Consider the following 24,265-nt stretch of genomic DNA (forward strand, 5'->3'; position numbering starts at 1 on the left):
CCCATCCCTGGATGTGTTTAAGAATAGGGTGGATGAGCTACTTGAGGATATGGTTTAATGGGGATTAGGGATGGTTGGACTAGATGATCTCTAAGGTCTTTTCCAACCTAGAAATCTATGAATCTTATGGAATTCTTAAAAAGTACTTCAGTGACCAGTTGTATCCACTGTGCTTTTGTTGTGGCTGTTGGCTATTCCTACACCTAACAGATGGCACTTGCTTCAACTGACAAGCTGTGGGATAGCCGAGCATTACTAATAAAACCTATCACATGTTAAACTTGACCTGACATTAATCAAGTTTTGAATGCTACAAATGATTCATGGATAATAATTAGTCTCTTGATCATATTAGTGAACATCAGCCTCACATTGCTGCCATTATCTGCTTTCATTCTTATAGGGAACAAATCCATTGCAGTAATTAGGTGTTTTTAATGTCTTTTGAGCCAAAATGTTCTGTATGATTAACTTGGCAAAGAGGTTATTTTTAGTCTTTCAGTATGATTTGTTTCAGAGTTTCTAGTAAATTAACAAACTGAAAGGCTTTCCTTAAGATAATATTTTATAAAAAGTATGTATTTTTAAATTTTATTAACTGAGAAAATTCCCATGTGTCTTTATGCAGTCATTTGGTATAATTTTCATCACAACACGATTCAGCTGTTGCCACAAATTACACAGTTCAAAACAGTGGTGATTTTCTTAAACAGATGAACCTTTGGAGTTTACTTTTACTCTTCTTGTTTAGTACTACGTTATTGGTTAACATCAAGTGCTTTCAACACATATGTATTCATACAGACAAAATAACATCTCCAGCTTTTCTCTGTTTGTATCTTGAATTAGCATCTTGGGTGGATGGCAGCATGAAAACTAGGGATTTGAGCTTTAAGCATAAGGTTTTTTTGAAGGATTTTCGTGCAATTTGAATTATACACTGATTTTAGAGTCCAAGAGCATGAAATTGCTTTTTAAGTAATGAGCAAGTGAGAAGTTTATACTTTGTGTTCCTTATGCAGTTAAGGCAAAGTATATCATTTCACTGGTTTACTGAAAATGTAGCAGTTATTCTTCAATATGTGTTGGTTCTTAATGAGCGTATAAAACTTCTTTAAATAATTACTTCTTAGGGAGTTAAGTTTTTAATTTATTTCCTACAGGCTTTGATCCTGCTCTTGCTTTATGCGTATTTTAGACCATTAGCACGGACGAGGAAATATTTTGTAACTTCATGACTTTTTTTAGTATATTAGTTTAAGAATATTTAGTATAAGCTGTACTTTTCTGACTGTACTCTCAGTTAACATGCTGCATTTCCTTTCTTGTCTTTTTGTTGCTGGTTTCCCAGCAAACAAAAATTGAAAATCTTTAAGGTAAATACAGCCAAATACAATGAATAATTGAGGATGCATTATAGAATTGGACTTTAACCTGCTGTAAAGAAACACTTCAGTTGCTACTGGTTTTACCTGAGTTATTTGACATAAGGTAGCATATCCTGTTTTGATAAGTAATGAGAATAATGCAAAGGAAACCGAGTCATGTTAAATATTTAAAAATCTACTCTTCAACATTTTTATAGGTGATTTGGAGGAAAACATGAAATTATATAAATGAGAGATGGATTACTTGTATTTTCGTGAAGGAAACAAATGTTAATGTTGAAATGCTACTTACAGCTTTTGGAATCACTGGACGCAAGAAGAAATATTTACTTGTATGGCCATGTATTAAGTCACATTCCTGACATCATGGGCTGTGCTTTCAGGACCTTCACAGGTACTTGGAAGGGGCTGCTTTGAGTCGAGCAGCCAATTGTAATGAGCCATCAGCTGGTGAAATACTTAGACAAGTGCTCAGGTATCCAGAGATCTCTTTGAAAGGATCCTCCGTGGAGGAGAACAGGGAGTGCATTTTTCCTTGCTGCTATGGCCCTTCTGAAATATTTTGTCTAGTCTAGCTGAGATGGCTTCTGTTGATGAGAAAAATAATAACTCTGAGTTTAGAGGTGACATTATTGAAATATTTGAAGGGTTATATCAACTTCCTTGTGAAATGTTGAAGCATGAAGCTTGTTTCTTTGCCTTGAAGAGGTGTCTTGATCAGTGTCTAAATAGAAGAACAAGGAAGAAATTTGAAAGAATAAAGAAAATCATAGAATGATATAGGCTGGAAGGGACCTTAGAGATCATCTAATCCAGCCTCCCTGTCATGGGCAGGGACGCCTCGCAACTAGATCAGGCTACTCAAGGCTCCATCCAACCTGGCCTTGAACACCTCCAGGGAGGGGGCATCCACAACCTCTCTGGGCAATTTATTCCAAAGTCTTGCCACCTTCGTACTGAAGAATTTCTTCCTAAGATCTAATCTAAATCTGTTCTCCTTCAACTTAAACCCATTTCCCCTTGTCCTATCAGTGGACACTCTTGTAAGTCCCTCCACAGCCTTCCTGTAAGTTAGAATCATAGAATCGTTAGGGTTGGAAGGGACCTTAAAGATCATCTAGTTCCAAGCCCCCTGCCATGGGCAGGAAAACCCTCCACTACACCAGGTTGCCCAAAGCCTCATTCAACCTTCAGGTATTGGAAGACAGCTATTAGGTCCCCCTGAAGTCTTCTCTTTTCAAGGCTGAACAATCCCAGCTCCCGCAACCTGTCCTTGTAGCAGAGGTGCTCCAGCTCCTGGATCATCTTTGTGGCCCTCCTCTGAACACGCTCCAACAGATCTATGTCTCTCTTATGGTGGGGACACCAGAACTGGACGCAGTATTCGAGGTGGGGTCTCACAAGAGCAGAGTAAAGGGGGAGAATCACCTCTCTTGACCTGCTGACCACGCTTCTCTTGATACATCCCAGGATGCGTTTGGCCTTCTGGGATGCATGAGCGCACTGCTGGCTCATGTTGAGCTTCTCATCTATGAACACCCCCAAATCCTTCTCTTCAAGGCTACTCTCAACCCACTCTGTGCCCAGTTTGTATTTGTGCCTAGGATTGGCCCGACCCAGGTGAAGGACCTTGCATTTTGACTTGCTGAAGCTCATGCAGTTAGCACTGGCTCATTTCTCAAGCCTGTCAAGGTCCCTCTGGATGGCATCTCTTCCCTCAAGTGAGTCCATGGCACCACACAACTTGGTGTCATCAGCAAACTTACTGAGGGTGCACTCAATGCCGTCATCCATGTCGCTGACAAAGATGATGGCACTAGACCCAGAACAGACCCCTGAGGGACACCGCTTGACACTGGTCTCCATGTAGACATCACACCATTGACCACAACTCTTTGAGTGTGACCATCCAGCTGGTTCTTTATCCACCGAGCGGTCCATCCGTCAAATCCGTGTCTCTCCGTTTTAGAGACAAGGATGTCATGTGGGACAGTGTCAAACGCTTTGCATAAGTCCAGGAAAATGACATCCGTTGCTTTACCCATGTCAACCAGTGCTGTAGCTTTGTCGTAGAAGGCCACTAAATTAGTCAGGCACGACTTGCCCCTAGTGAAGCCATGTTGGCTGTCACCAACCACTTGGTTATTTTTCATGTGCCTTAGTGCAGCTACCAGGAGAATCTGTTCCATGATTTTACCTGACTCAGAGGTAAGGCTGACTGGTCTGTAGTTTCCTGGGTTGTCCGTGGTCCCTTTTTTAAAGATGGGGGCTACATTTGCCCTTTTCCAATCTGTAATAGGCATTAGTTTTTTAATTGCACATAGAATTATAGAGTGATTTGGGTTGGAAGGCACCTTAAAGATCATCTAGCTCCAACCGCCCTGCCATGAGCAGGGACAGCTTCTGCTAGATCAAGTTGCTCAAAGCCCCATCAAACTTCCAGGGATGGAGCATCCCCAACTTCTCTGGGCAACCTGTTACAGTGCCTCACCATCCTGAGAGTGAAGAAATACTTCATTGCAGTGCTTCATTGCCAGAACTTTAACGAAGATTGTGGTTTTCCATCGCAGCATGCTGTAACTTGAGACTGCATGGTTTTCCAAAAAATTACTTGGCTCTTGAGTATATCACTTGAAGAGGAACTTAAATATGCATGAGAGGAGAGGATTTCATCTCGTCCTTATAGCTCTCTGAAAATTAGTCTGAACTGGTGATCCAGGCTATGTCTGGTGTTGGACAGGGAGGGAAGGAAGCAGTGGAATGGCTAGAGGTATGTCTGATTCTTTCCTGTTTCCCCCCAAACTGTTAATTTACACTAGATTTGTTTAGGTCAGCTGTTCCACTTGAGCTGCTAACGCTAGGTGACGTGAACGGTATCTTGAGTATGGAAAAGATAAAAGTCTGAGTGGATTCAGTTTGAGATTTTTTTTTTCAGAAGATATGGGCTACGTTTAATTCCCAAAACCGTGTATTCCCCAGAGACTGTTTTGAAAGTTTTACCACAAATTTGTAGTCATTTCAGTCAACAAACCAAAAAAAAATCAAAAAATCAAAACTTTTCTTAAGTGATTATTTTGAGCTCTATTTCTCTTAAAATTTATATTTCTCTTAAAATGTGAATTAGCCAACTTTTATTTGTGGTAAGCTTGAAATTGAGTTTTATTTTTAAATAATATATGAAACTTCCCCCACCAGTATATAGTTACTCATATGCTCTTTGATGCTCTTTTGCTTTGAAACTGAATGCAGCTGTTTAATTCTTGATACCTTCTCGGCTTTTACAAACAAAAGAAACCAAAAAAGAAATGATGCTGCAGGACAGGGGAAACTGGAAAGATTCTGGGGAGGAGGAAGGAGCAGAAAGGAGCTACAATCGTAGCTTAGAGGGACCAGCTTCCCTCACCTGACATTAAGCTGCGTTTGATGGTATTTCCAAGCATTGCACAGTAGCCTGTGTATCATCTGGATATACCCAACAAAAGCATGTTTAATTCTTTTCCAGGAGACCTCCTTTTCAATATGTGACGTTTGAAAGCTGGAGTTTAGAATGTTAATAGTTTGGATGATGGCTCCATCGTTGCCTGTTACTGATTAATTGATTTATTTTGGGAAGCATGATAGTTGGGATGAATCTGAGCCAGACTATTTTTGCATTATTTTAACTTAATTGAGCTTAGCATAGAAGTCATTCTGTAGGATTTCTGATGTCATTCAAAACCAGGATTTCTGAAGATCTTATGTAGTAGGTTATTCTCAATATATTTTTCTTCCACCAATAACAAGAAAGATCCAGATTTTGATTCTTATTTTTAAGCTGAGTTTTAGTGGTGGTTTTTTTGTGTTTTATTTGTTGGGTTTTTTTAAACTTAAATCTGGAGAGGCTACTAGTGGAAGTACTGGTTTTGTTACACAGATCTTCAGTTGGGTTTGTGTTTCATAGATTCTTTCTTCAAAGTGTTCTGTATGTATTAATAGAGATGATTTTTTTAAATCTTGTGAGTTAGCAAAGATATGATAAAAATACTTCTCTTATTAGCAGACACATTAAATTCAGGTATATTTTATTGAATGTTGTTAAACCACTGTACATTTGAAAACATTTGTACCTCTCACTTTGGATGTAAAACTTTTTCTGGGATGTCCTAAATACATCAGCGACCATTCAGTAATTTTTAAGTATTCAATAATTTTGGTATAGAATTTGAATAATTAAGATAAGACAGGGCTATTGAGGAGGGTGTCATGTAACAAGAGAAAAATTTAGCTAGTGGCAAGCAAGATGAAACAAATTCATGTAAAAATAAAACAGGTGATATCCTGTTTTAAAAGCAGAATAGTCCATCTCTTTTAGAGAAGTGCAAGGAAAGAGCCAGAATAATTGTTTCCTTTTAAGAAAGGTAGTGGTTGGTGCTGGTAACATCTGAATCTTTTTCTGAAGACTGTATCATAAGTTTAAAGAACCTGCAGTATTTGTACGGAGATTCATGAGCCCCCGTCTGGAAAACCTGACAGTTGTCAGGATGTGAGAATTACTTTGTAGTCTGATGGCGAGCGCTGTCGTCATCAGAGGAAGGGATTGTCCTGTTAGTTGGGCCGAAGCCTAAGGCAGTGAAGATGCTGGCTTTGTGAAGTTAGGAATGACAGTATGCTCACATCTGAAGGGGTTTTACATTCTAGTTAACTGACAATTCGATCGGTTGGTTATTTGTAACTAATACTATTGAGTGAAGTGTGTTTCCTTTTGCAGTGGAGTGAACAGGTAGAACGTTTAAGTCATTTGAAGATGGCTCTGAGAAACTGCTTATAGAATGGTGCAGGCAGAGTTGCTGTAGCTTGACTTGAAACTGAATGAAGCGTATAGCAGTTCTGAAATTGAAAAAGCAAGGAAAATTAATGTGTGTTTGTCTTGTATTATAAAATTCAAAGGGATTTTTTTCTATAACTCCAAGTATTTCAGTAGGCTAACAAGCAATATCAGTTTTAAATTAGAAATATGGACAAAGTGTTTAGGAATATTTGCATATTGTGACACAGCAGACCGATAACAGTTGTGTGCAGGGACCTTAGCCAAATTATTTTGTAGAAAGTCAACTGAGTTTGCAGAGTCATTATTATGTTTTGGAATCTACATAACTCTCACAGCATGTTGTGTTTCCCTGAGATTTGTTTTGTAAGGGGGGATGGAAAAGGTACAATAATACCTACTGGGCTTATTTATTTTGTGAATAAAGTAACATCTGAAAACTCGTCAAAATCATGTGGCTTGCCTCAGAATTACAGAAACAATAAAAACCTACTAGCGTTATGTAGAATCTATATGCACTGAAATTTTCTCCTCTTCCTGCTGGAGGAGCCAAGTGATTTCTTTAATGATAAGTATAGAGAGATCTCCAAAGCATGATTTTTCCATTATCCACTCAAGAACTGCTGACTGGTTCAGTGTTCTAGCAAAATCAGCTTCAGCAGATTACTTGTGCTGCTTTGTTTTTTTCAAGATCCTTAGAGCGGCGAGGAGGGCACACAGCAAGCTCACTGTCCTGGTCTTTAGGAGATCAGATTTGGCCTCTTCAGGGATCTGTTTGGTAGAGTACCATGGGATAAACCCTGGAGGAAAGAGGGGGCCCAAGAAAGCTGGTTGATATTCAAGGATCTCCTCCTCCAAGCTCAGGACTAGTGCATCCCAGCAAAGAGCAAGTCGAGCGAAAACACCAGGAGGCCTGCATGGGTGAAGAAGGAGCTCCTGGACAAACTCATTCACAAAAATGAAGTCTACAGAGGGTTGAGGCAAGGAAAGGTAGCCTGGGAGGAATACAGAGAAATTGTCTGAGCAACCAGGTATCAGGTTAGGAAAGCTAAAGCCCTGATAGAATTAAATCTGGCCAGGGACATCAAGGGCAACAAGTATAGGTAAGTCTATAGGTACATCAGTGCTAAAAGGAGGGCTAGGGAAGATGTGGGCCCTATCCAGAAGGAAACAGGAGACCTGGTTACCCAGAATATGGAGAAGGCTGAGGTACTCAATGACTCTTTACCATGTCTTCACTGGTAAGTGCTCTAACTGCACTGCCCAAGTCACAGAAGGCAAAGGCAGGGACTGGGAGAGTGAAGAACCACCCACCGTAGGAGAAGATCAGGTTTGAGACCATCTAAGGAACGTGAAGTTGCACAAGTCCATGGGACCTGATGAGATACATCTGCGGGTCCTGAGGGAACTGGCAGATGAAGTTGCTAAGCCACTATCCATCATATTTCAGAAGTTATGGCAGTCTGGTGAAGTTCCTACTGACTTGGAAAACGTAGCCCCCATCTTTAAAAAGGGAAAAAAAGGAAGACCCAAGGAACTACAGGCCAGTCAGTCTCACCTCTGTGCCTGACAAGGTCATGGAGCAGATCCTCCTGGCATCTGTGCTAAGGCACATGCGAAAAAAGGAAGTGATTGGTAATAGCCAACATGACTTCACTAAGGGCAAATCCTGCCTGACACATCTGGTGGCCTGGCAAATCTGGTGGCCCAAATCTACGATGGGGTTATAGTGTTGGTGGATAAGAGAAGAGCAACTGACATCATCTACCTGGACTTGTGCAAAGATTTGACACTGTCCCGCATGACATCTGTGTCTCAAATTGGAGAGACATAGATTTGACAGACGAACTGCTCAGTGGATAAGGAATTGGCTGGATGGTCGTACTCAGAGAGTTGTATTGAACAGCTCGATGGCCAAGTGGAGGCCTGTGACGAGTGGCTTTCCTCAGGAGTCAGTATTGGGACTGGTGCTGTTTAACATCTTTGGCGACATGGACAGTGGGATCGAGTGCACCCTCAGCAAGTTTGCAGATGACACCAATTTGTGTGGTGTTGTGGACATGCTGGAGGGAAGGGATGCCATCCAGAGGGACCTTGACAGGCTGGAGAGGTGGGCCTGTGAGAACATCATGAAGTTCAACAAGGCCAAATACAAGGTCCTGCACCTGGGTCAGGGCAATCCCAAGCACAAGTACAGGCTGGGCAGAGAATGGATTGAGAGCAGCCTGGAGGAGAAGTTGGGAGTGCTGGTTGATGAGAAGCTTGATATGACCCAGCAATGTGCACTGGCAGCCCAGAAAGCCAACCGTATCCTGGGCTGCATCCAAAGAAGTGTGGCCAGCAGGTCAAGGGAGGTGATTCTGCCCCCTACTCTGCTCTTATGAGACCCCACCTGGAATATTGTGTTCATCTCTGTGGCCCCCAACATAAGAAGGACATGGAGCTGTTGGAGTGAGTCCAGAGGAGGGCAACAAAGATGATCCGAGGGCTGGAGCACCTCTCCTATGAAGATAGGCTGAGAGAGTTGGGATTGTTCAGCCTGGAGAAGAGAAAGCTTCGGAGAGACTTTCTAGCAGCCTTTCAGTACCTAAAGGGTGCCTACAGGAAAGCTGGAGATGGACTTTTTACAAGGGCGTGTAGTGATAGGACAAGGGGTAATGGCTTTAAACTGAAATAGGGGAGATTTAGATGAGCTATAAGGTGGAAATTCTTTACTCAGAGGGTGTTGAGGCAGTGGAACAGGTTGCCTAGAGAAGTTGAGGATGCCCCATCCCTGGAGGTGTTCAAAGCCAGGTTGGATGAGGCTTTGAGCAACCTAGTATGGTGGAAGGTTGCAACTAGATGAACTCTGAGGTCCCTTCCAACCCTAACCATTCCATGATTCTATGATTGGTGACATACTGCTGCTCCTCATCTCAGTGGTTAAAGACCAAGGAGAAATCCTGTTAGTTGTTGTACAGCTCCAGTCATTCCATGTGATTATACCATTCTTTTTGCCAGAGTAATATTATTAGATGTAGCAATAATCTTAATTTCATTATGAAGTAAAAAAGGAAAAGTTTTAAATAATAAACTGTAGTATGAGTATATGGTTTATTTCAACATTCACAGGGAAGAAGGAAGCTGCAAGAAGTTAACAAACGGGTTGACAGGTGGAAATAGATGCCATGAGGCTACAAGAAATAGCATGCCAGAAGAATTGGCTTGCATGCATCATTTACCCATCTTTTATAAAGTGTCATTGAATGCATTGCATTTTATCTGATCCCTGGCAGTCATCCCAATCAAGCAGGTGTGCCATTTATCATGGTGCCGATTAGGAAGACCGAACTGTTCAAGTTAATTAGAAATTTTAACATGTGTGGAAAGTTGAACATCACTTTTTAAAAGACGAGCCATGATATCTGCATTTTATGTTCATAAACCTAAAAGCGTGGAATCAACTATTTTTTTAGTGTCAAAAATAGTTGCTTGTATGTCAAACATTCTTTTTCTACCCATTCTCCCGTCATTCCAAACTTTCTGCAATATTCAATCAGTATATGTTCTGCTATTCACAGATAACCTCTAAATAGTTTAATTCTCAAGAAAATGTGTATGAGAAGAAGCTCAGAGGAAACTTCCATTCCCTCCTTCCCACTTCTCTCTGCTCCAAACTGCTAATCCTTTCTAGGCAAATTTTCTAGATAAAGAATAACTTTTTTATCTAGAGAGTTATCATTCAAATACTTGTAATTGACCTAATCAGAATGGAAGCAGAATAACTGGGAGTACAAAGAGGTTTAGTTATGTGGTTTTAAAATCCTTTTTCTTTGATACCTAATTGATGCTTGGGAGGAGATGTCTTAATAAGAACACCGTGGACCTCTAAAATGAGAAGAGTTCAAGTCTGAAACTAATGTCAGGTTGATAAGAGGAATTCCCTTCCATTTTACAGTTCTGGTGAAGTACTGAATGAAAAGGAATACCAGAATGTATTTTTGAAATGGTAAATTTTCAGTTTACGTTTTTCTCCCTTTTATGAAGTTGTAATAGTGCTTTAATGTAGTTTTTTAAAACTACAATGTAGACCATAGTGGAGAGAGCTACAGATAAATCAATGCATGATAATCATTTTATGCTTTACTCAGGTGAGTCATACATTCCAAATTAAAAAATTATTTCTGTATCCCCAAATTTTGTTTTGGGAAAGAGTAAATAATTCAGTTTATGTAAGCTCCAACACCAAATTAACCACGTTCTCAAATTATAGTTCCTTTAGGAACTTCAGAGAAGCAGAAACAGAGGTGGCTGGTTTCTGTGTGCCACTTTGGTTAATGCCTTTTAATAAGGTACCTAGAAATGTATTAAGAGTATAGTCGCAGCTAATTTGAAGTTTGTATTTTATTTTTAAAATAGTAGTATATTATTATTCAGAGAGAGGTTTTTTAGTACTTGAATTTAATGAAATTTTCCCCATGTGTTTTTGTAAGTATGAAGCATATTCTTATTACAGATTTCTCACTGGCCAGTCGGTTTTGGAACTGTACAGTAACCTTGCAAGGGGTCCACAGAATACTTAGCTTGTTTAGAAATTAAAAAAACATATAATTAAGCTTCTTGACATTTATTTAAATTTTTCCAGTGTACTTATTGCTCTGCTGAAGCAAACACTACCAATGAATTTATGAAAGAATTTGGGATTTTAAGTTGTTTTGGTATTTTGTGTAGATGTCTGGTAGAGGATACGTTACACTGAACCTCAGCTGTAGATTTCGAAATGATAACAGGTAAATGCAAGCTACAACTTCAAGTTCCAAATATGGACTTTGTCTACTGAAAAATAGTGTTTTGCGGAATGATTTCTTACTCAGAATCAAATATTCTTTAAAGTATTTTACCACTTGAGAATACTCTCGTAGAGTGTGTCTTTTCAATGAAATTGTATCTAAAAGTTGACTAGTGAAAGCTGTATTTGTTGATGCAACTATAGGCAAAAATATGCTAATGACTATGTGGATAAGGAAGAAAGTAGGTGGGTTTTTTTTAGCAAAATGATCAAATTATTCTGTGCTAACAGTTACAGATTTAAGTGAAATATCATGTTGTATTGTTATTGTTTGAAATTTTTGGCCATCAGGCTTTTGATTCACAAAACACATAAATGTGTTACTTTGAGTTGTACAGCCCATAGTAAGATACAAACGTTAATTCTCAACTCCTTTCATACTTTTGCCCTTTATTGACATCATTTGAATAATTTAGTCAGTGGGTCATTGAGTTAAGTTGAACTATAGACAGGAAGTGGTACAAAATTAACAGACTGGGCCAAAATGTTGCTTTTAAAACTGACTGTGATTTACTGAGTTCTGTGTTTCCTGTTTTATGACCATGTGGTTACTTAGACATCAAAGTTTTTTTTTTCTAATTTTGCTAAAAGCAACTACAACTTCAGGACAGGTTCTTCATCTCTACAGTAAAACAAGTTGAAATTAATAAAGAGGTATTTTGGTAATTCTCCTAATTTTTGCTATTACTTGTCAATTGAAGTTCTCCTTGGTTATTTGCTTTTCCGTAGGCAAGTTATAATTTAACATGGAAGTTATCATCAATTCTCATAACTGTCGACCAGCTGGTTTCATTAGTTTGTTTAGTTAAATGGTTTTTCTCTGGTAAATGCATCTTGATGGATATGTTCACCTCCATACGGAATTCAGAGTCTTTGAAAATGTAAAACAATATTCAAGATCCAAATTAATTCAGACAGTTGTTTTACGGTAGTGTAGCTGTGTTAGTGAGTTATGCCCTAGTTAGGGAGTCTGCCAAACATGAATTTTGAATGATGCCCTGAAATATTTTTCAGTACATAGTTTCAATCTAAAGTAAGTGCTACTTGTGTGTTAAAGTGGCAAATGTGTTTTTTAATTTGGCCACAAATGACTGTGGCGTCTTGTATCAGAACTGATTTTTCTTCATCCTTTAGTGTATAGAATCAGGTTAGTTTCTTAGTATTTCTTTTTCCACAAAGGCATTTTCCTTGAATAGAACTGTAAGGATTTCCCTCCCTGAAACTTGTTTCAGCCTCGAGTGACCTTTGTAAAAACTGCTAATTTGCTGAAGCTTTCTATGTTGACGTTTCCCAAGCTCTGATGTTAAACCATAAATAATCAGTTTACTAGCAAATGATTACAGTAGTAGTGTATAATCTCCTTTGATGTGCAGTCTTCTAAGTCAAATATTTCTCTGTGGAAAAAGATTTATATTCCTTTTGTTCTACAGCTCCTGGAAGGAAGCTTTGCCAGAGAAGTTAGCCATGAAGTGGATGGTCTGATATTTCAGCCTACAGGAGTAAGTAGCATAAAAATGAATTTTTCTCCCTTCACACTCAAATTAAATTCTCGTCCTCCCACCCCACTCATCCTCCCATCTTCTACCTAATCTTTATTTAAGTCAGGATTACTTTGCAGTCTTGATTCCAATTTTCCAGTTCCCTCAGGCTCCTTAAATTCAACTGGTTGCAATCTAATTTGTAGTATGTGTGACTTCGGATTAATCCATGGTGGTAGTTTTCAGGAACCATCTCATGTTTTTTTTGCGTGTGTACGATGATGTGCGGCTGAATAAGGAAGAATTTTTTTCTGACTGCATGAGTTCTGTGAATCTTTCAACTGTTGATTTGAGCTTTCGTATTATTTTTCTTTCACAAGGATGTTCACACATTACAGTTTTAGGAAAATTTATGACTCATGTTGTTTTAGAGCAATTAAAGCATGATATATTCTTGAGCCATGTCCGCCAGTACAATGGTATATGACTGGGCTGGGGAGAAGTCACCAGAAGAACTGCAGGCAACCGGAAGAAATGATGTAAATGGTTCTCGAGGCAGGAAGGCTGGCTTTAAAGGAAGTCAGTAGCATGGCCTTGTCCATCCTACTGCTGTTTCTGCTGACTATGACACAATGGATACACTGCAGTGTGTATTGTATATTGGCGTAGATAGTGACTGTAACATCATCCATGTTCACTTTTTTCTTAGCTTGTAAAACAAGGAATTATTTTTGATTATTTCAAATTTGACAGATATTTCTATCCTTGCAGTTACTTACGGAAAACATTTGTATTTAGTTTCTCAGATAAAACATTTTTTTCTGGTCTACTTCCTATATTATAGATCTTAGCAAGGGTGATGACACTCCTATCTGGAAATAAGATTAACCTCTCTTCTCTATTGCAAGTTCTACATCAGCTAACTGCAAGCTAACTGAGCAATTAGACCACATGCCTTTCTTTCTTCTTCTCTCTTTTTTTTTTTTTTTTTTTGATATATAGCTATTTCCAATTCAAAGCAAAACTACTAGGGTAAAGAAAATTCATGCTTTCCTAAGAAGTCCTGATGATGTCTTAGAATATTGTTAAAATTTAGAGCAATTGCAAAGGCTTCTCAGAACTACTTTCCTGAATATTAGAGGTTAAGCCATGCAGAGTTACTCCAGCTAAAGTTGAAATTACCTTTTCTGATTGAAATGGAATTACTGAAGAACATGTCTCTGCCCTGGTTTTGGCTGGGACAGAGATAGTTCTTTTTAACAGCTAAAAGAGCTCTGTGGTTTGGTTTTAGTCTAGAATTCGCTTTAAGACAAATGTTGATAGTGCACCAGTGTTTGTAGTGGGTACTGAGACCTTGAGGACTTTTTGGCTTCCAGTGTTCTTGACACAACAGGATAGGGGGGAGCATGGCCGGGACAAAGGGTCCACAACTCCCCTTATAATTTGAATTTAGATTTAGGATTGAGGGCTAAATTGGCCAATGGAGTATTCCATATCATGCAATGTCATGTCCAGTATGTAGATGAGAGTTGACTGGAAAGAAGGGCTTTTGCTCTTATGAGAGCTCTCAGTCTCGAACTCTCGGAGTGTGCTTTCTCTCTCGCGCGCGCTCTTTTCGGACCTTTTGCTAATCCGGGATTGTGGTGTTGGGACTTATCTGTTTCGGAATCGTTTACTGGGACAGGACAGGTGTTGGTCACCAGGTGGTGAGCAGTTACACTGTGCATCACTTGTCTGTATACATTATTATATTTTTATATATATATATATAAAAAAATATATATTATTATAATGATGATGATGATTATTATTATTAAATTGTTCTTATCTCAACCCATGGGTCTCCTTCCCTTTTCCCCTTTAATTCTCTTCCCTATTCCCTGGAGTGGCGGAGTGGGTGAGTGTAAGCGAGTGGCTATATGTCATTTAGTTGCTGGCCAGGCTAAACCACGACAATCTCTTTGCTGTTGGTACAGGAAATTAATATCTAATGTGTTTTGTGTTTCCAGATCTCATGTTTTCTGATTTAGCATACAGAGAAATTTATATCTTAACAAAAACCTAATTTCGTTGCATAGATTTTATAAAGGTTTTTCATCTTTAAAATATAGGATATATTTGTTTTGTCTAATTTAATTTTCAAATTTCAATATTATTACAGGATTAATGGAATGTAAGTTTGTTGCATCTGTTATTAAACTGATTTTCCTGGATTAAGCAATGTGGAGTTTTCTGAATGACTTTCATAGTTGAGAAAATATAGATAATATATTTAGAGCAAAAGACATTATTGTGGACCTGTTAATTTGGAACTAAATATTAAAGCAGATTAACTGAAAAAGGTGAAGCTGATGTAGATAGCTGATACTGCTTTTTTATTTTATTTTAATTTTTTATTTATTTTAAATGAATAGGCAACAATACAAGGGCAGTAGAGTATAACAATGCATAAATGATCCCTTGAGAATACTAACTGAAACATTTTTTCTTTTTGTATTTTAGTTGCATTTATATGTGTGATGCATTACATCTTTTCACAGAGAAAGATACCTATTGTTGATTGGGGTGGAGGCCTGAATTTTGGTTATCCTGAGACTTAAAGACCTTTATAAAACCAGTTTGTCTCAAGTGAAGAGACCATGGCATATTCAGAAGAAAACAATTCATAACAACCATTTTTGTTGACATATTTAATCTTGCAGAAGAATGGACAGACAGAAATGATGCTGAGTTTTAGAAGATCAGGGAAATTTAAGAACATCTTTTGGGACCTCCTGAAGTCTCATGTGTGTTTTGAGGAGAAGAAAACAAAAGTAGACAGGAATTGGAGCAAAATCACAAAGAAGGATAAAGTGGCAGCAGAGGAAGATGAATGGAATGTGACTGTTTAGGGACAGGAAAATTTTGAGGGGAAAAATACACACACTTTCCATACTTTTAATAGTTAAAACAAAATGCAGAAGTTAACTATTTAATATAAAGAATGCTGAGCTTATTAGTCTAGTCTGTTTGAAAGTCTTTTCTGTGGGATTTTTTTTTTCCGTTTACTCAGAGATGTGCATTCCTCTTGATCTCTGATCTTAGACACAGGCATCTAGACTTGAGTACAGGATGTATTCCCCACTAGCTATAGGCAAGACTAGTACTAGGAGTCAACATGGATGGAAAAAGAATATTTTATTCTTCTGAAGTTTACTTCAATTCTGAATTATAATAAAAATCAGAATACCCGAAATGATTTGTGGGTAGAGCTCTGGGAGCTCTAAGAGCTCTATGCTCTAAGAGCTCTGGGTTTCCTGACTTTTCTCTTGGATATGAAGAGATTTGGCAACAAGTACCTGTGAATTAGTTCAGTTTTGAGAAATTGACATGCTTTAGTGAAAAGGGACCCGTGAAAGAGTTTTACTACCAAATCTAGGGTTTCAGTTGGATATAATAAGGTTTATTTTCTTCTGTTATTCTTCCTATCTAAACTCGTATTCTGAATAGCAAGGTTCCTGAACTGAAGCAGAAATTGTTTTGCACTGTGACTGGTGACGGTAGAAACGACGTTAAGGAGTAAGGAGATTGTTTTCTACCTTGTGCAGGTTAGTTTATTTTGCAAAGTCATGCTAACTGAGCATTATTATTCCTAACTAGTTAGCTGGTTACTTAAATCGGTTATTGCCCATGGTGTACAAGTGCTTTAATTTCACAATGACAACTGAAAGGCCATGACTGAGACCTCTCTGCTTCCCCTTTCCTCTCTTTCCAGAGACTGAAAGCTTTCACAGATCATGAGAAGAGCATGTTTAGTGGAAGCGATGGAGGTGTTTGCCTCATTTTTAATTTAAGATTGCTTTGTAGGTGATTTGGTGTGATGTGTGCTTCATAGTGCTTGCCCACGCATCCTGTGCATTAACCTACCATTTTCTAACAACTCCATGGTGAGAGACAAATATAAGACAATGTTTTCTTACTATTGTTTCTCTTCTTCCCTTTGTACTCTTTTCCTTTCCTCTTTTCCTTTTCATGCATCCTCTTTATCCAATAGCCCGTTTCCCACATTGCTTTTCATTTCCCTTTTATGTCATGTCTCCCTAATGCTTCTTTTTCCTGCATCGTTTTCTATCCATTTAAGATGCTACTGATACAACTCCCATATGGCTAAGTCAGCTCCATTTCATCCGATCAGCTTTCTGATCCCTCTACGTGTAACAGGTTGGCAGAGCAGGGACCGAAGCTAAGTGCTAATTAGGAGGAGTGAAACAGGCCAGCAGGAAACTTCATGGACAGGTATGTCGCCTTGTGATCATGCCCCAGACAATGAGTGAATTAGTTTGCAGGTGAAAGCTGAACACCTTACTCACGGATTCTGAATGCTTGTGTAAAGATTGGAAGCTCTCAATCTTTTTTTCTAAGAGGTTACTTCAAAACAGCAAACAACTTCTTCCATTTGTTGTAGAACACTTGCAGTTGGCCAGCTTGTGTGTTTTTAATGGAAATCTCAAAAATGGCCTCTTATCTTCTGATGGCAGAATCAGCTCTCTGACCTATGCCCACCCATCAGTGAAATTACTTTTGTTATCTGCCTTATAAATCAGTCCTTAGCTAGATGTCTCAGTCTAATTTTTATGCTAGCAGTCTCAATAACCGACTTTCTTGCTGGCTAGAACTATTATTTTTCCCTTGTTTGGGAAAAGGATGTAGGAATTATTTTCTTACTTCAGACGCCTAAAAGAAGACTTGCTGGCCATCAGTTAGGGGGGCCTGAGGACTGTTTTTGAGCATCTGTGGAAAGCTTGTATCAGAATTTATTCTCTTCTGTTCCATCTTTTTGCCTCCTGAGCTCTGTGATGTTTTTTCATTTACTCAGGCTGATTTCTGTTTGGTACTTCTCCGTGCACTTATTTTGGATGAGGAGTAAAATCCAGTTGTGTGAGTTTGGGATTTTTCTGGGGAAAGAAGAAGGGCAGCTGCTGAGCTCTGTTCTCCTAAGATAAATGTTATTTTAAAGAATGACTGAATTATTTAACACATAACTCTCCACACTGAATACTAACAGAAAGCTTAGCCTTTAAAATGAGAGTAATGAACAGGTTTTTATTATTGACTAACATTGCATGAGTTTTTAATATATCTTTCTTCTCCTCCCTTGGCAGACTTAGTAGTGATCTGAAATGCTTGGTTGCCTGTTAATTAGTTGTGCTATTCCCATGTATAATAGGCTGCGTTATTTTCTGTCATTGTAAAAGTTGATCCAAAATCACTGAAGTTAACATTGATGAAATATCTCCAAAAGATACCACCAGATAAATTATCTCCAAAAGACCATGTTTTGTTTCATTAGGCAGTGCCAGTTTCTCCGAAGTAATCCTATATGATGGGTAAGCCTTTCCTTCCACAGTATAGGTTTTACTGAATCCTCCGCGAGTTTCTAAACTTAGGCCAAATCAGTTGCTGGCATATTTCCGATACTCAGACATCATGTTTACTAGTGATGGGGCATCGGTTAGTGATAAATATTTCTATTGCAGTAGCAAGTAATGGCTTCAGATAGGCTCAAATATAGTCTCAATATCAAAGCTGATATGCAAAGGCTTGGGAAGAATCATATGATAACGTAAATTTTTGACTTCTAACAAATATCCAAGTTCCTGGATTTAGCTTTCTAATTTTGTAGTGATTCGTAGAAGATTTGGAGACAGTGGAATATAATAGGCTGTTTCAGTTGGAAGAGACCTACAACGATCATCTAGTCCAACTGCCTGACCGCTTCAGGATTGACCAAAAGTTAAAGCACATTGTTAAGGGCATTGTCCAAATGCCTCTTGAACACTGACAGGCTTGGGGCATTGACCACCTCTCTAGGAAGCCTGTTCCAGTGTTTGACCACCCTCGTGGTAAAGAGGAGCTTCCTAATGCCCAGTCTAAACCTCTACTGGTGCAGCTTTGAACCATTCTCACACGTCATATCACTGGATTACCAGGGAGAAGAAATCAGCACCTCAATTCCTTAACGTAGATGCTAAGATTGCCTTTTTTTTTTTTTATCTCTAGTTTGCAGCAGAAGGGGAGAGAATCTGGAGAGAATAATTTTCATCAGTCTTTGTGTGGACCCACACTACTAAAACCTTTCATGTATCTTTAGAGTATCTCATTGCTAAATGTGATTTCCTCTGCAAGAGGAAATGACTGCATCTGTTACTAGTCAGGGGATGCTGTTGTCGTGTCAGTGTGCACTTTTTGTGCTGTCGTAGGTTTTCCTTTAACAAAGAACTCGCTGTCAGTCTCCTGAAATGCCACTGAGCTTTACAACTCTCTTCTGCCTATGAATAGTTGTTATATTCAATTTCCATGGCAATGTTCCTCACAGTTCATCTCTTAAATAGCTAGTCATATCTCAAATACACCATTCTATCATATGCTTTATGAACATACTCAAATTTATTAGCAATGCACAGTATTTCTTTGAGAGTTTTTCTATGACTATACAAGTAAAGTTTTTATATCGATTCAAGTTTGTCTTTGCTGCCTTGAAGTGATGTGTTTTCTGCCTTTTTTGGAAAATCAGAAAGCTAGAAAATTAAGAAAAAAATAATAACAGAAATGCTAACTTAAACACCAATAAAGAAGGCCTAATTAAATTAATTAGTGCTCATTTAATTAAATTGTTAGACTCCTAGATAAAAATACCATGATTTTTGAATGTAATAGATTTTTATGATGTCCATTTACTTTCCAAGAACCTGAGATAATTCACACCTCAGGAAATATGAACATTTCTTAGAGATACAAACTCCTAGCGTCCACACTTGACAAAAAGTAGCCAAAAAAGTGGGGAAATTACGAGTCATTTTTAGCTCTGAATATAGTAAGGTAATGGTGCAGCAAAAGTTTTCCTTGTTTAACTTTCTGCTGTTGGTCCTCTAGTACATTTAGAGATGCAAATGTATATGCTATTTGCAAAATTGTTTAACCTGAGTTCCTTTTTCTGTCTGCCTGGATAGATGTCAGTGCCTTGAGTCTGATTACCTAAGGAAATGGTTAGTTCTAATTGGTATGTTATCTCATTTGTTTGCTTATGACCTATAGCATCTGATGTTTTCTGATTTCTCAGGCAATGAATTGCATTTCTGGGAGTTATCTAAATAAGTTCTTGATCTTCCGTTGTGCAGTTTAGCATCCCGCCTGCCAATGGCGTTAGGCAGGAAAGTTCTTTGTTATGTTTTACATTATGTATACTAGTCATCCTTAGGATTGTCAGTTGACATTAATATGGCGGTGTCTGTGTATGTGATGTTTAGGATAAGAAAAAAATGCTTTTTCCAGATGCTACTGTTTCAAATGTGGGGAAAATAAAGATGTGTTTTGTATTAGGATAGGCATAATCATCATTCATAAAGGCTTTCAAATATGATTTTTGCATAGCTTCTTTGTTTCAAAGCTAGATGCCAAGGAGCTTCTTGAGTGAACTTGCTATCATGCTTCCGGCTATGTCAGATTGCACATGCTTTCTAGCTAAAATAAGTAAGTAAATGTTAGGAATGTATACCATAAATGTGATATTCAGGTGAGAATACTAAAGCAGTTGTTTAGCTTTGCAAAACACACCTGCCTTTAAGAGAGTAAGTCTGTATTCTGCAGATTAGGTTAATTTATATGTGTGGTCGATCAGCTTTGAAAAACACATCTCCTTGATGGGTGGGATAGGGAAGTCTAGGAGAAGTTCGGCTTTGAATTCGGTGAGAACTCTTTTCTGAAGTATCTGAGTAGTTGATTGAGCTCTTGATCTTTAGCATAGGCTGCCGTTAATGAAGTGGTGAGTTGTCTCCATGGCAGTGTTCCTACTCATCCTGGATTTTACAACAGTCTTTGCAGGATTGAGAAGTTGGTAGATCAGGAATGACTTGGAAACTGGAAGATATAGTGGAAGGTATTTTGTCAACACTCTTTTCCTTGGATCCCAGAATAGTTATCAACAAAACAGAATGCCTCATGTATGATTCATCTGTACTCTTTCTACCAAACTGGAAAGATTCAGGAAAGACTCTGGAAGAACTACCTTGTTGCAGTTGTTTTCTCCCAGTACTTCCTCCTGTGCATGCCAGAACAAGACCACCAACAGACCTCTTAAGTTTCCATGAAGACTCTTCATGAAATGTTCCTATTTTTCCTTAGTCAGGAGCATAGCAGTAAAGCAAAAATAATGGTTTGTGTCAGGATAAGACAGAATATTTAGCTAAATCTTCATCCTGCTGCTTTAGTGTAAGCAGTAACTCAGCATTTCAGGAACATCACATGATGTACGTAAACAGGGTTGCTTTCAGAGGAGTATTGACCCTTGCATTGTGATATTTGGATGGCCAAAACAGTTAATGTAATAACACTTTCTTTCTTTAAAAAGTAGAATGGTTTGGTTTACGTTACTCTGTTATTCATAGTGTGAAATGTTTACTGCGTCACTGTTCTTCTAAATAGTAAATTTGAAAATGAAGGATCAATATCACAGTTGGGCAACTGAATTTTTGTAATTATCAAAATATATCTTTTAGTCGCTAGCAGGTATTATCAGGTAAATCTTTGAAGGTAACTGTGTGTATTTGGTGACAACACATTTAAATTAATCATATGCGCTGTACTGTGCAGAGCACAGTATGCTCTGCAAGGCTCAGAGGTGCCTGCAGAATAGTATTCTGTATTGAGGAGGTGCAACAGAGCACAGTTGTGATAATTTAATCTCATTTCGTCTGCCAGTAAGTTTTGTTTCAGTTGTAATCGTGCTCCCTGTTGCATTCAGCACTCTCCTAGTTTTTGACATTCCCAAAACGGAGAACCAAGCCCATTAATGTATGATTAAAAATGGGAGTCTTGAGGTTGATATGAAAGCTATAGATTGCTTTTAAGAAAAATCCATTGGCTTCCACTGACATGCATGCCGAATAATTTAGGTGTGATTGTATCAAACAGGTTATACTCTTCTAAGTATGTTAGAAGGCAGTGCCTGACTTCATGGCATAACTGAAGAAGTCAAAGATAAGAAACAGATGAAAACTGCTTCCATAATTACTGCAGATATTCCTAAAGCAAAAGCTTATTTTCTCTTCATGTTGTTAATTGTGTTTCTGAAATGAAATTATCTTCTTCTTCATGTTACTCTAGAAGCTTTCTTCCGAGGTAGAGGAATGTACAACTACGACATACCTGCTGGTTTGTACTCAAAGGGGAAAATGAGTAGACTGGAAATGTCCTAGACTTCCAAAATGCAGATGTTCTGTGCACTTTGAATTGTTCATTAAAGGAACAATTAGTACACTCGTTAAATGCTACCTGAAAGTTTTGACAAGTTTGAACTGACAAGTAGTAGGTTGCTTGTTTCCAAAGTGATCACTGGAAATCCCAAGAAGATCTTATATCCATATATTCATCCAATCACTGAAACAAAACGTGTTTTATGTAACACAGGCTTCTCTAGAGACAACTATTAACTTATGAGAGCAATTAAAATCTGTGTCTTAGGGACTCATCAGATTGCGAATTGATGTTGCCATTGTTAAGGGAAAATATGGCTTGCTCTGCTGGTAATGAGGAAGAGGAACAACAGAAGAGTAAAAGACAATTCTAAGTAGTTCTGTAAACAGTCCACTGTTTAGGAAATGTAAGTTGATCACGGGATCCAGTGCTCATAGGATGAGCTCAGAATAAGTGGAAAAAAGCTTGAGAAGTGGTTAGTAAGAGTTTCAAGGTTCTTACTTTTATCTTCCTGTATAAAATATAAAGTTCCAACTTTCTATCTAAATCTGTTCTACAAGATGTCTGATGTGTACTGTGGTGAGCAAAGGTGAGGAAAAAATGAAAATTTAGTTGGAGAAAAGAATGATAGAGGTAAATTTTTTCTAGTTTCTAGGCAGCCTTTTCCTTTGCAACACTCTTAGCATCAAGCTCACAGCCAAGCAAAGCGAATTCAGGTTTGTTTGGCTTTGGGGAGGTTGTTTTTTTTTCCCCCCCTTACACAGCTGACTCAAATGCCAAATAGGAAGGAACAGCAGACACAAGTGTTATTACTTTGTGTGTTATTTACACAATATTAAAAAAAAAAAGTATCGGTTTTAAGTAATACAGATTTTTCTGTTAGACAAATAAGCATGTATATAGTGGACCATATCAGCTATATTGTATTTCTGAAACCTTGAAGACTTTTTCAGAGCACTAACATGCTTTTGGGAGAATGTGTTGGTTTTTTTGAGGAGAATCAACACACTCTAAAACGTACTGTAGTTTATGTCCACGTACTAAGTCTGTAGAAAATATATCTCTCCCTTCTATTGATTAGGTGTACAAGCAAAACTGAAGATTTTCTATGTAATTTTTCAGATGAGGGATATTGGGAAAGGATTTTTTGCATTTTCAGACAGCTTAAGTAATACAATCATGATGCTTTCATTGTTGTTAGAGGATTTGTTTTAAACTTTACATTTCATTAAAATATTTGAATCAGAAAAGAACATGAATGTACTCTTCATAATTTACATATGAACCAGAACAACCAGGTAGACTATATTTGTGAATATTTGTTCACATTTTAAAAGGCTTCTGCAGGATAAGCTATGTTTTCTATGCTTGCTGTACCTGTTTATGTAAGAGCTGGTATTTTGCTTACAAAAATATTATGGGAAGTGTATTTTTTTACACATTTGCACTGCTGACCCTTTTCAGTTTCTGGATTGAAGGGACATGTAGCACCATGTGCCTCGTATCTAGTGACAAATAAGTGAAACTTAGCATTGGTGATCTGATTGAAAAATAGACTCATAAGCATTGTTGAAGAATAAATTTATATAGTTTTTGTCAGTCATGAACTGCATACAGATAGTTCACAAACAGGACCTAATTCTTCAAATAAATTATTCGCTGAAAATCATTCCCATGCCTCTGATTGCTATGCACTCAGCCAGTCCATCTCTGCGGAGAGCAGATACAGTGCTTGTAAGAGTCTTCAGCTGGTTTTGAGAATTTTAGTTGGTGGGTTGGTTGATAAAAAATTCTAAATTTTCTGAAGAGGCGGGTAACAAGGATTACTTAGTTGAAATTATGAATTGTGCCTTTTATTCTACAGTTCCTTCTATATGTTTTGTGTGAGACACTGTTGCACATCTAATAATTGTTACAAAGAGTCAGATAGCGTAATGGGAACCAGCTGTAATATAATTATCCTTTATGCTGCCATCAGTCTCTTGTTCGTTTTCCAAGAGACAGTGTTACTCAGACCTGTTTTATCACAGTTAATCAGTTTGCCCTTATACTTATGTTCGGCTTTGGCTTTGATACTGCATGCTTGTGAACTATTAATGTTTTTAATAAATCTTTATAACTGCTAGGTATATGGAATGTTATGGAACAAATAATAAATGACAACTGGAATTAGGCTAATACCTTGTCTTGGAGCATGTTAGAAATTAGAGTGGTTAGCTACCATACCAGAGATGATGTTACCATGGAGAGAGCTTCTGTTTCCATGACATTTGCTTACATATTTTGCTAGGCCTTCAAAAGAAGTAGGGTTTTGTCCTCTGTCAAATTTGGTGGGTGTTCTTCCATTACTTCTGAAACTCTGCAGTGTCTCACTGCAAACATATATGAATTAATTTCTTAGGAATATTAATGGAGACTGGACTGGCCAGGGAAAAAAAATGGAGGAAAAAAGTTTTTAAAACTTCTAGCATCCAGAAGGCAAGGGTTTATTTTATAATATTTTTGACTAGATTAGATGTTCCAGCTTGATTTTAAC

At 38.0% G+C, this 24,265-nt stretch overlaps 1 protein-coding gene across 3 annotated transcripts in view; it reads left to right on the forward strand.

The window, feature by feature from the left end:
* The window catches only part of RNGTT (RNA guanylyltransferase and 5'-phosphatase), a 203,583-nt gene that overhangs the window by 92,322 nt on the left and 86,996 nt on the right, over nucleotides 1-24,265 (forward strand). For 2 of the 3 annotated variants that reach the window (XM_086608204.1, XM_086608206.1), the window contains one exon: nucleotides 12,451-12,519. The exons of the other annotated variant lie outside the window; for it this stretch is intronic. In XM_086608204.1, coding sequence (XP_086464330.1) covers nucleotides 12,451-12,519 — 69 coding nt within the window. The remainder of the gene's footprint in view (nucleotides 1-12,450; nucleotides 12,520-24,265) is intronic. 3 annotated transcript variants of the gene reach the window in all.

The sequence above is a fragment of the Tauraco erythrolophus genome, chromosome 2, assembly GCF_009769465.1.
Source record: "Tauraco erythrolophus isolate bTauEry1 chromosome 2, bTauEry1.pri, whole genome shotgun sequence".
Lineage (NCBI taxonomy): Eukaryota > Metazoa > Chordata > Aves > Musophagiformes > Musophagidae > Tauraco > Tauraco erythrolophus.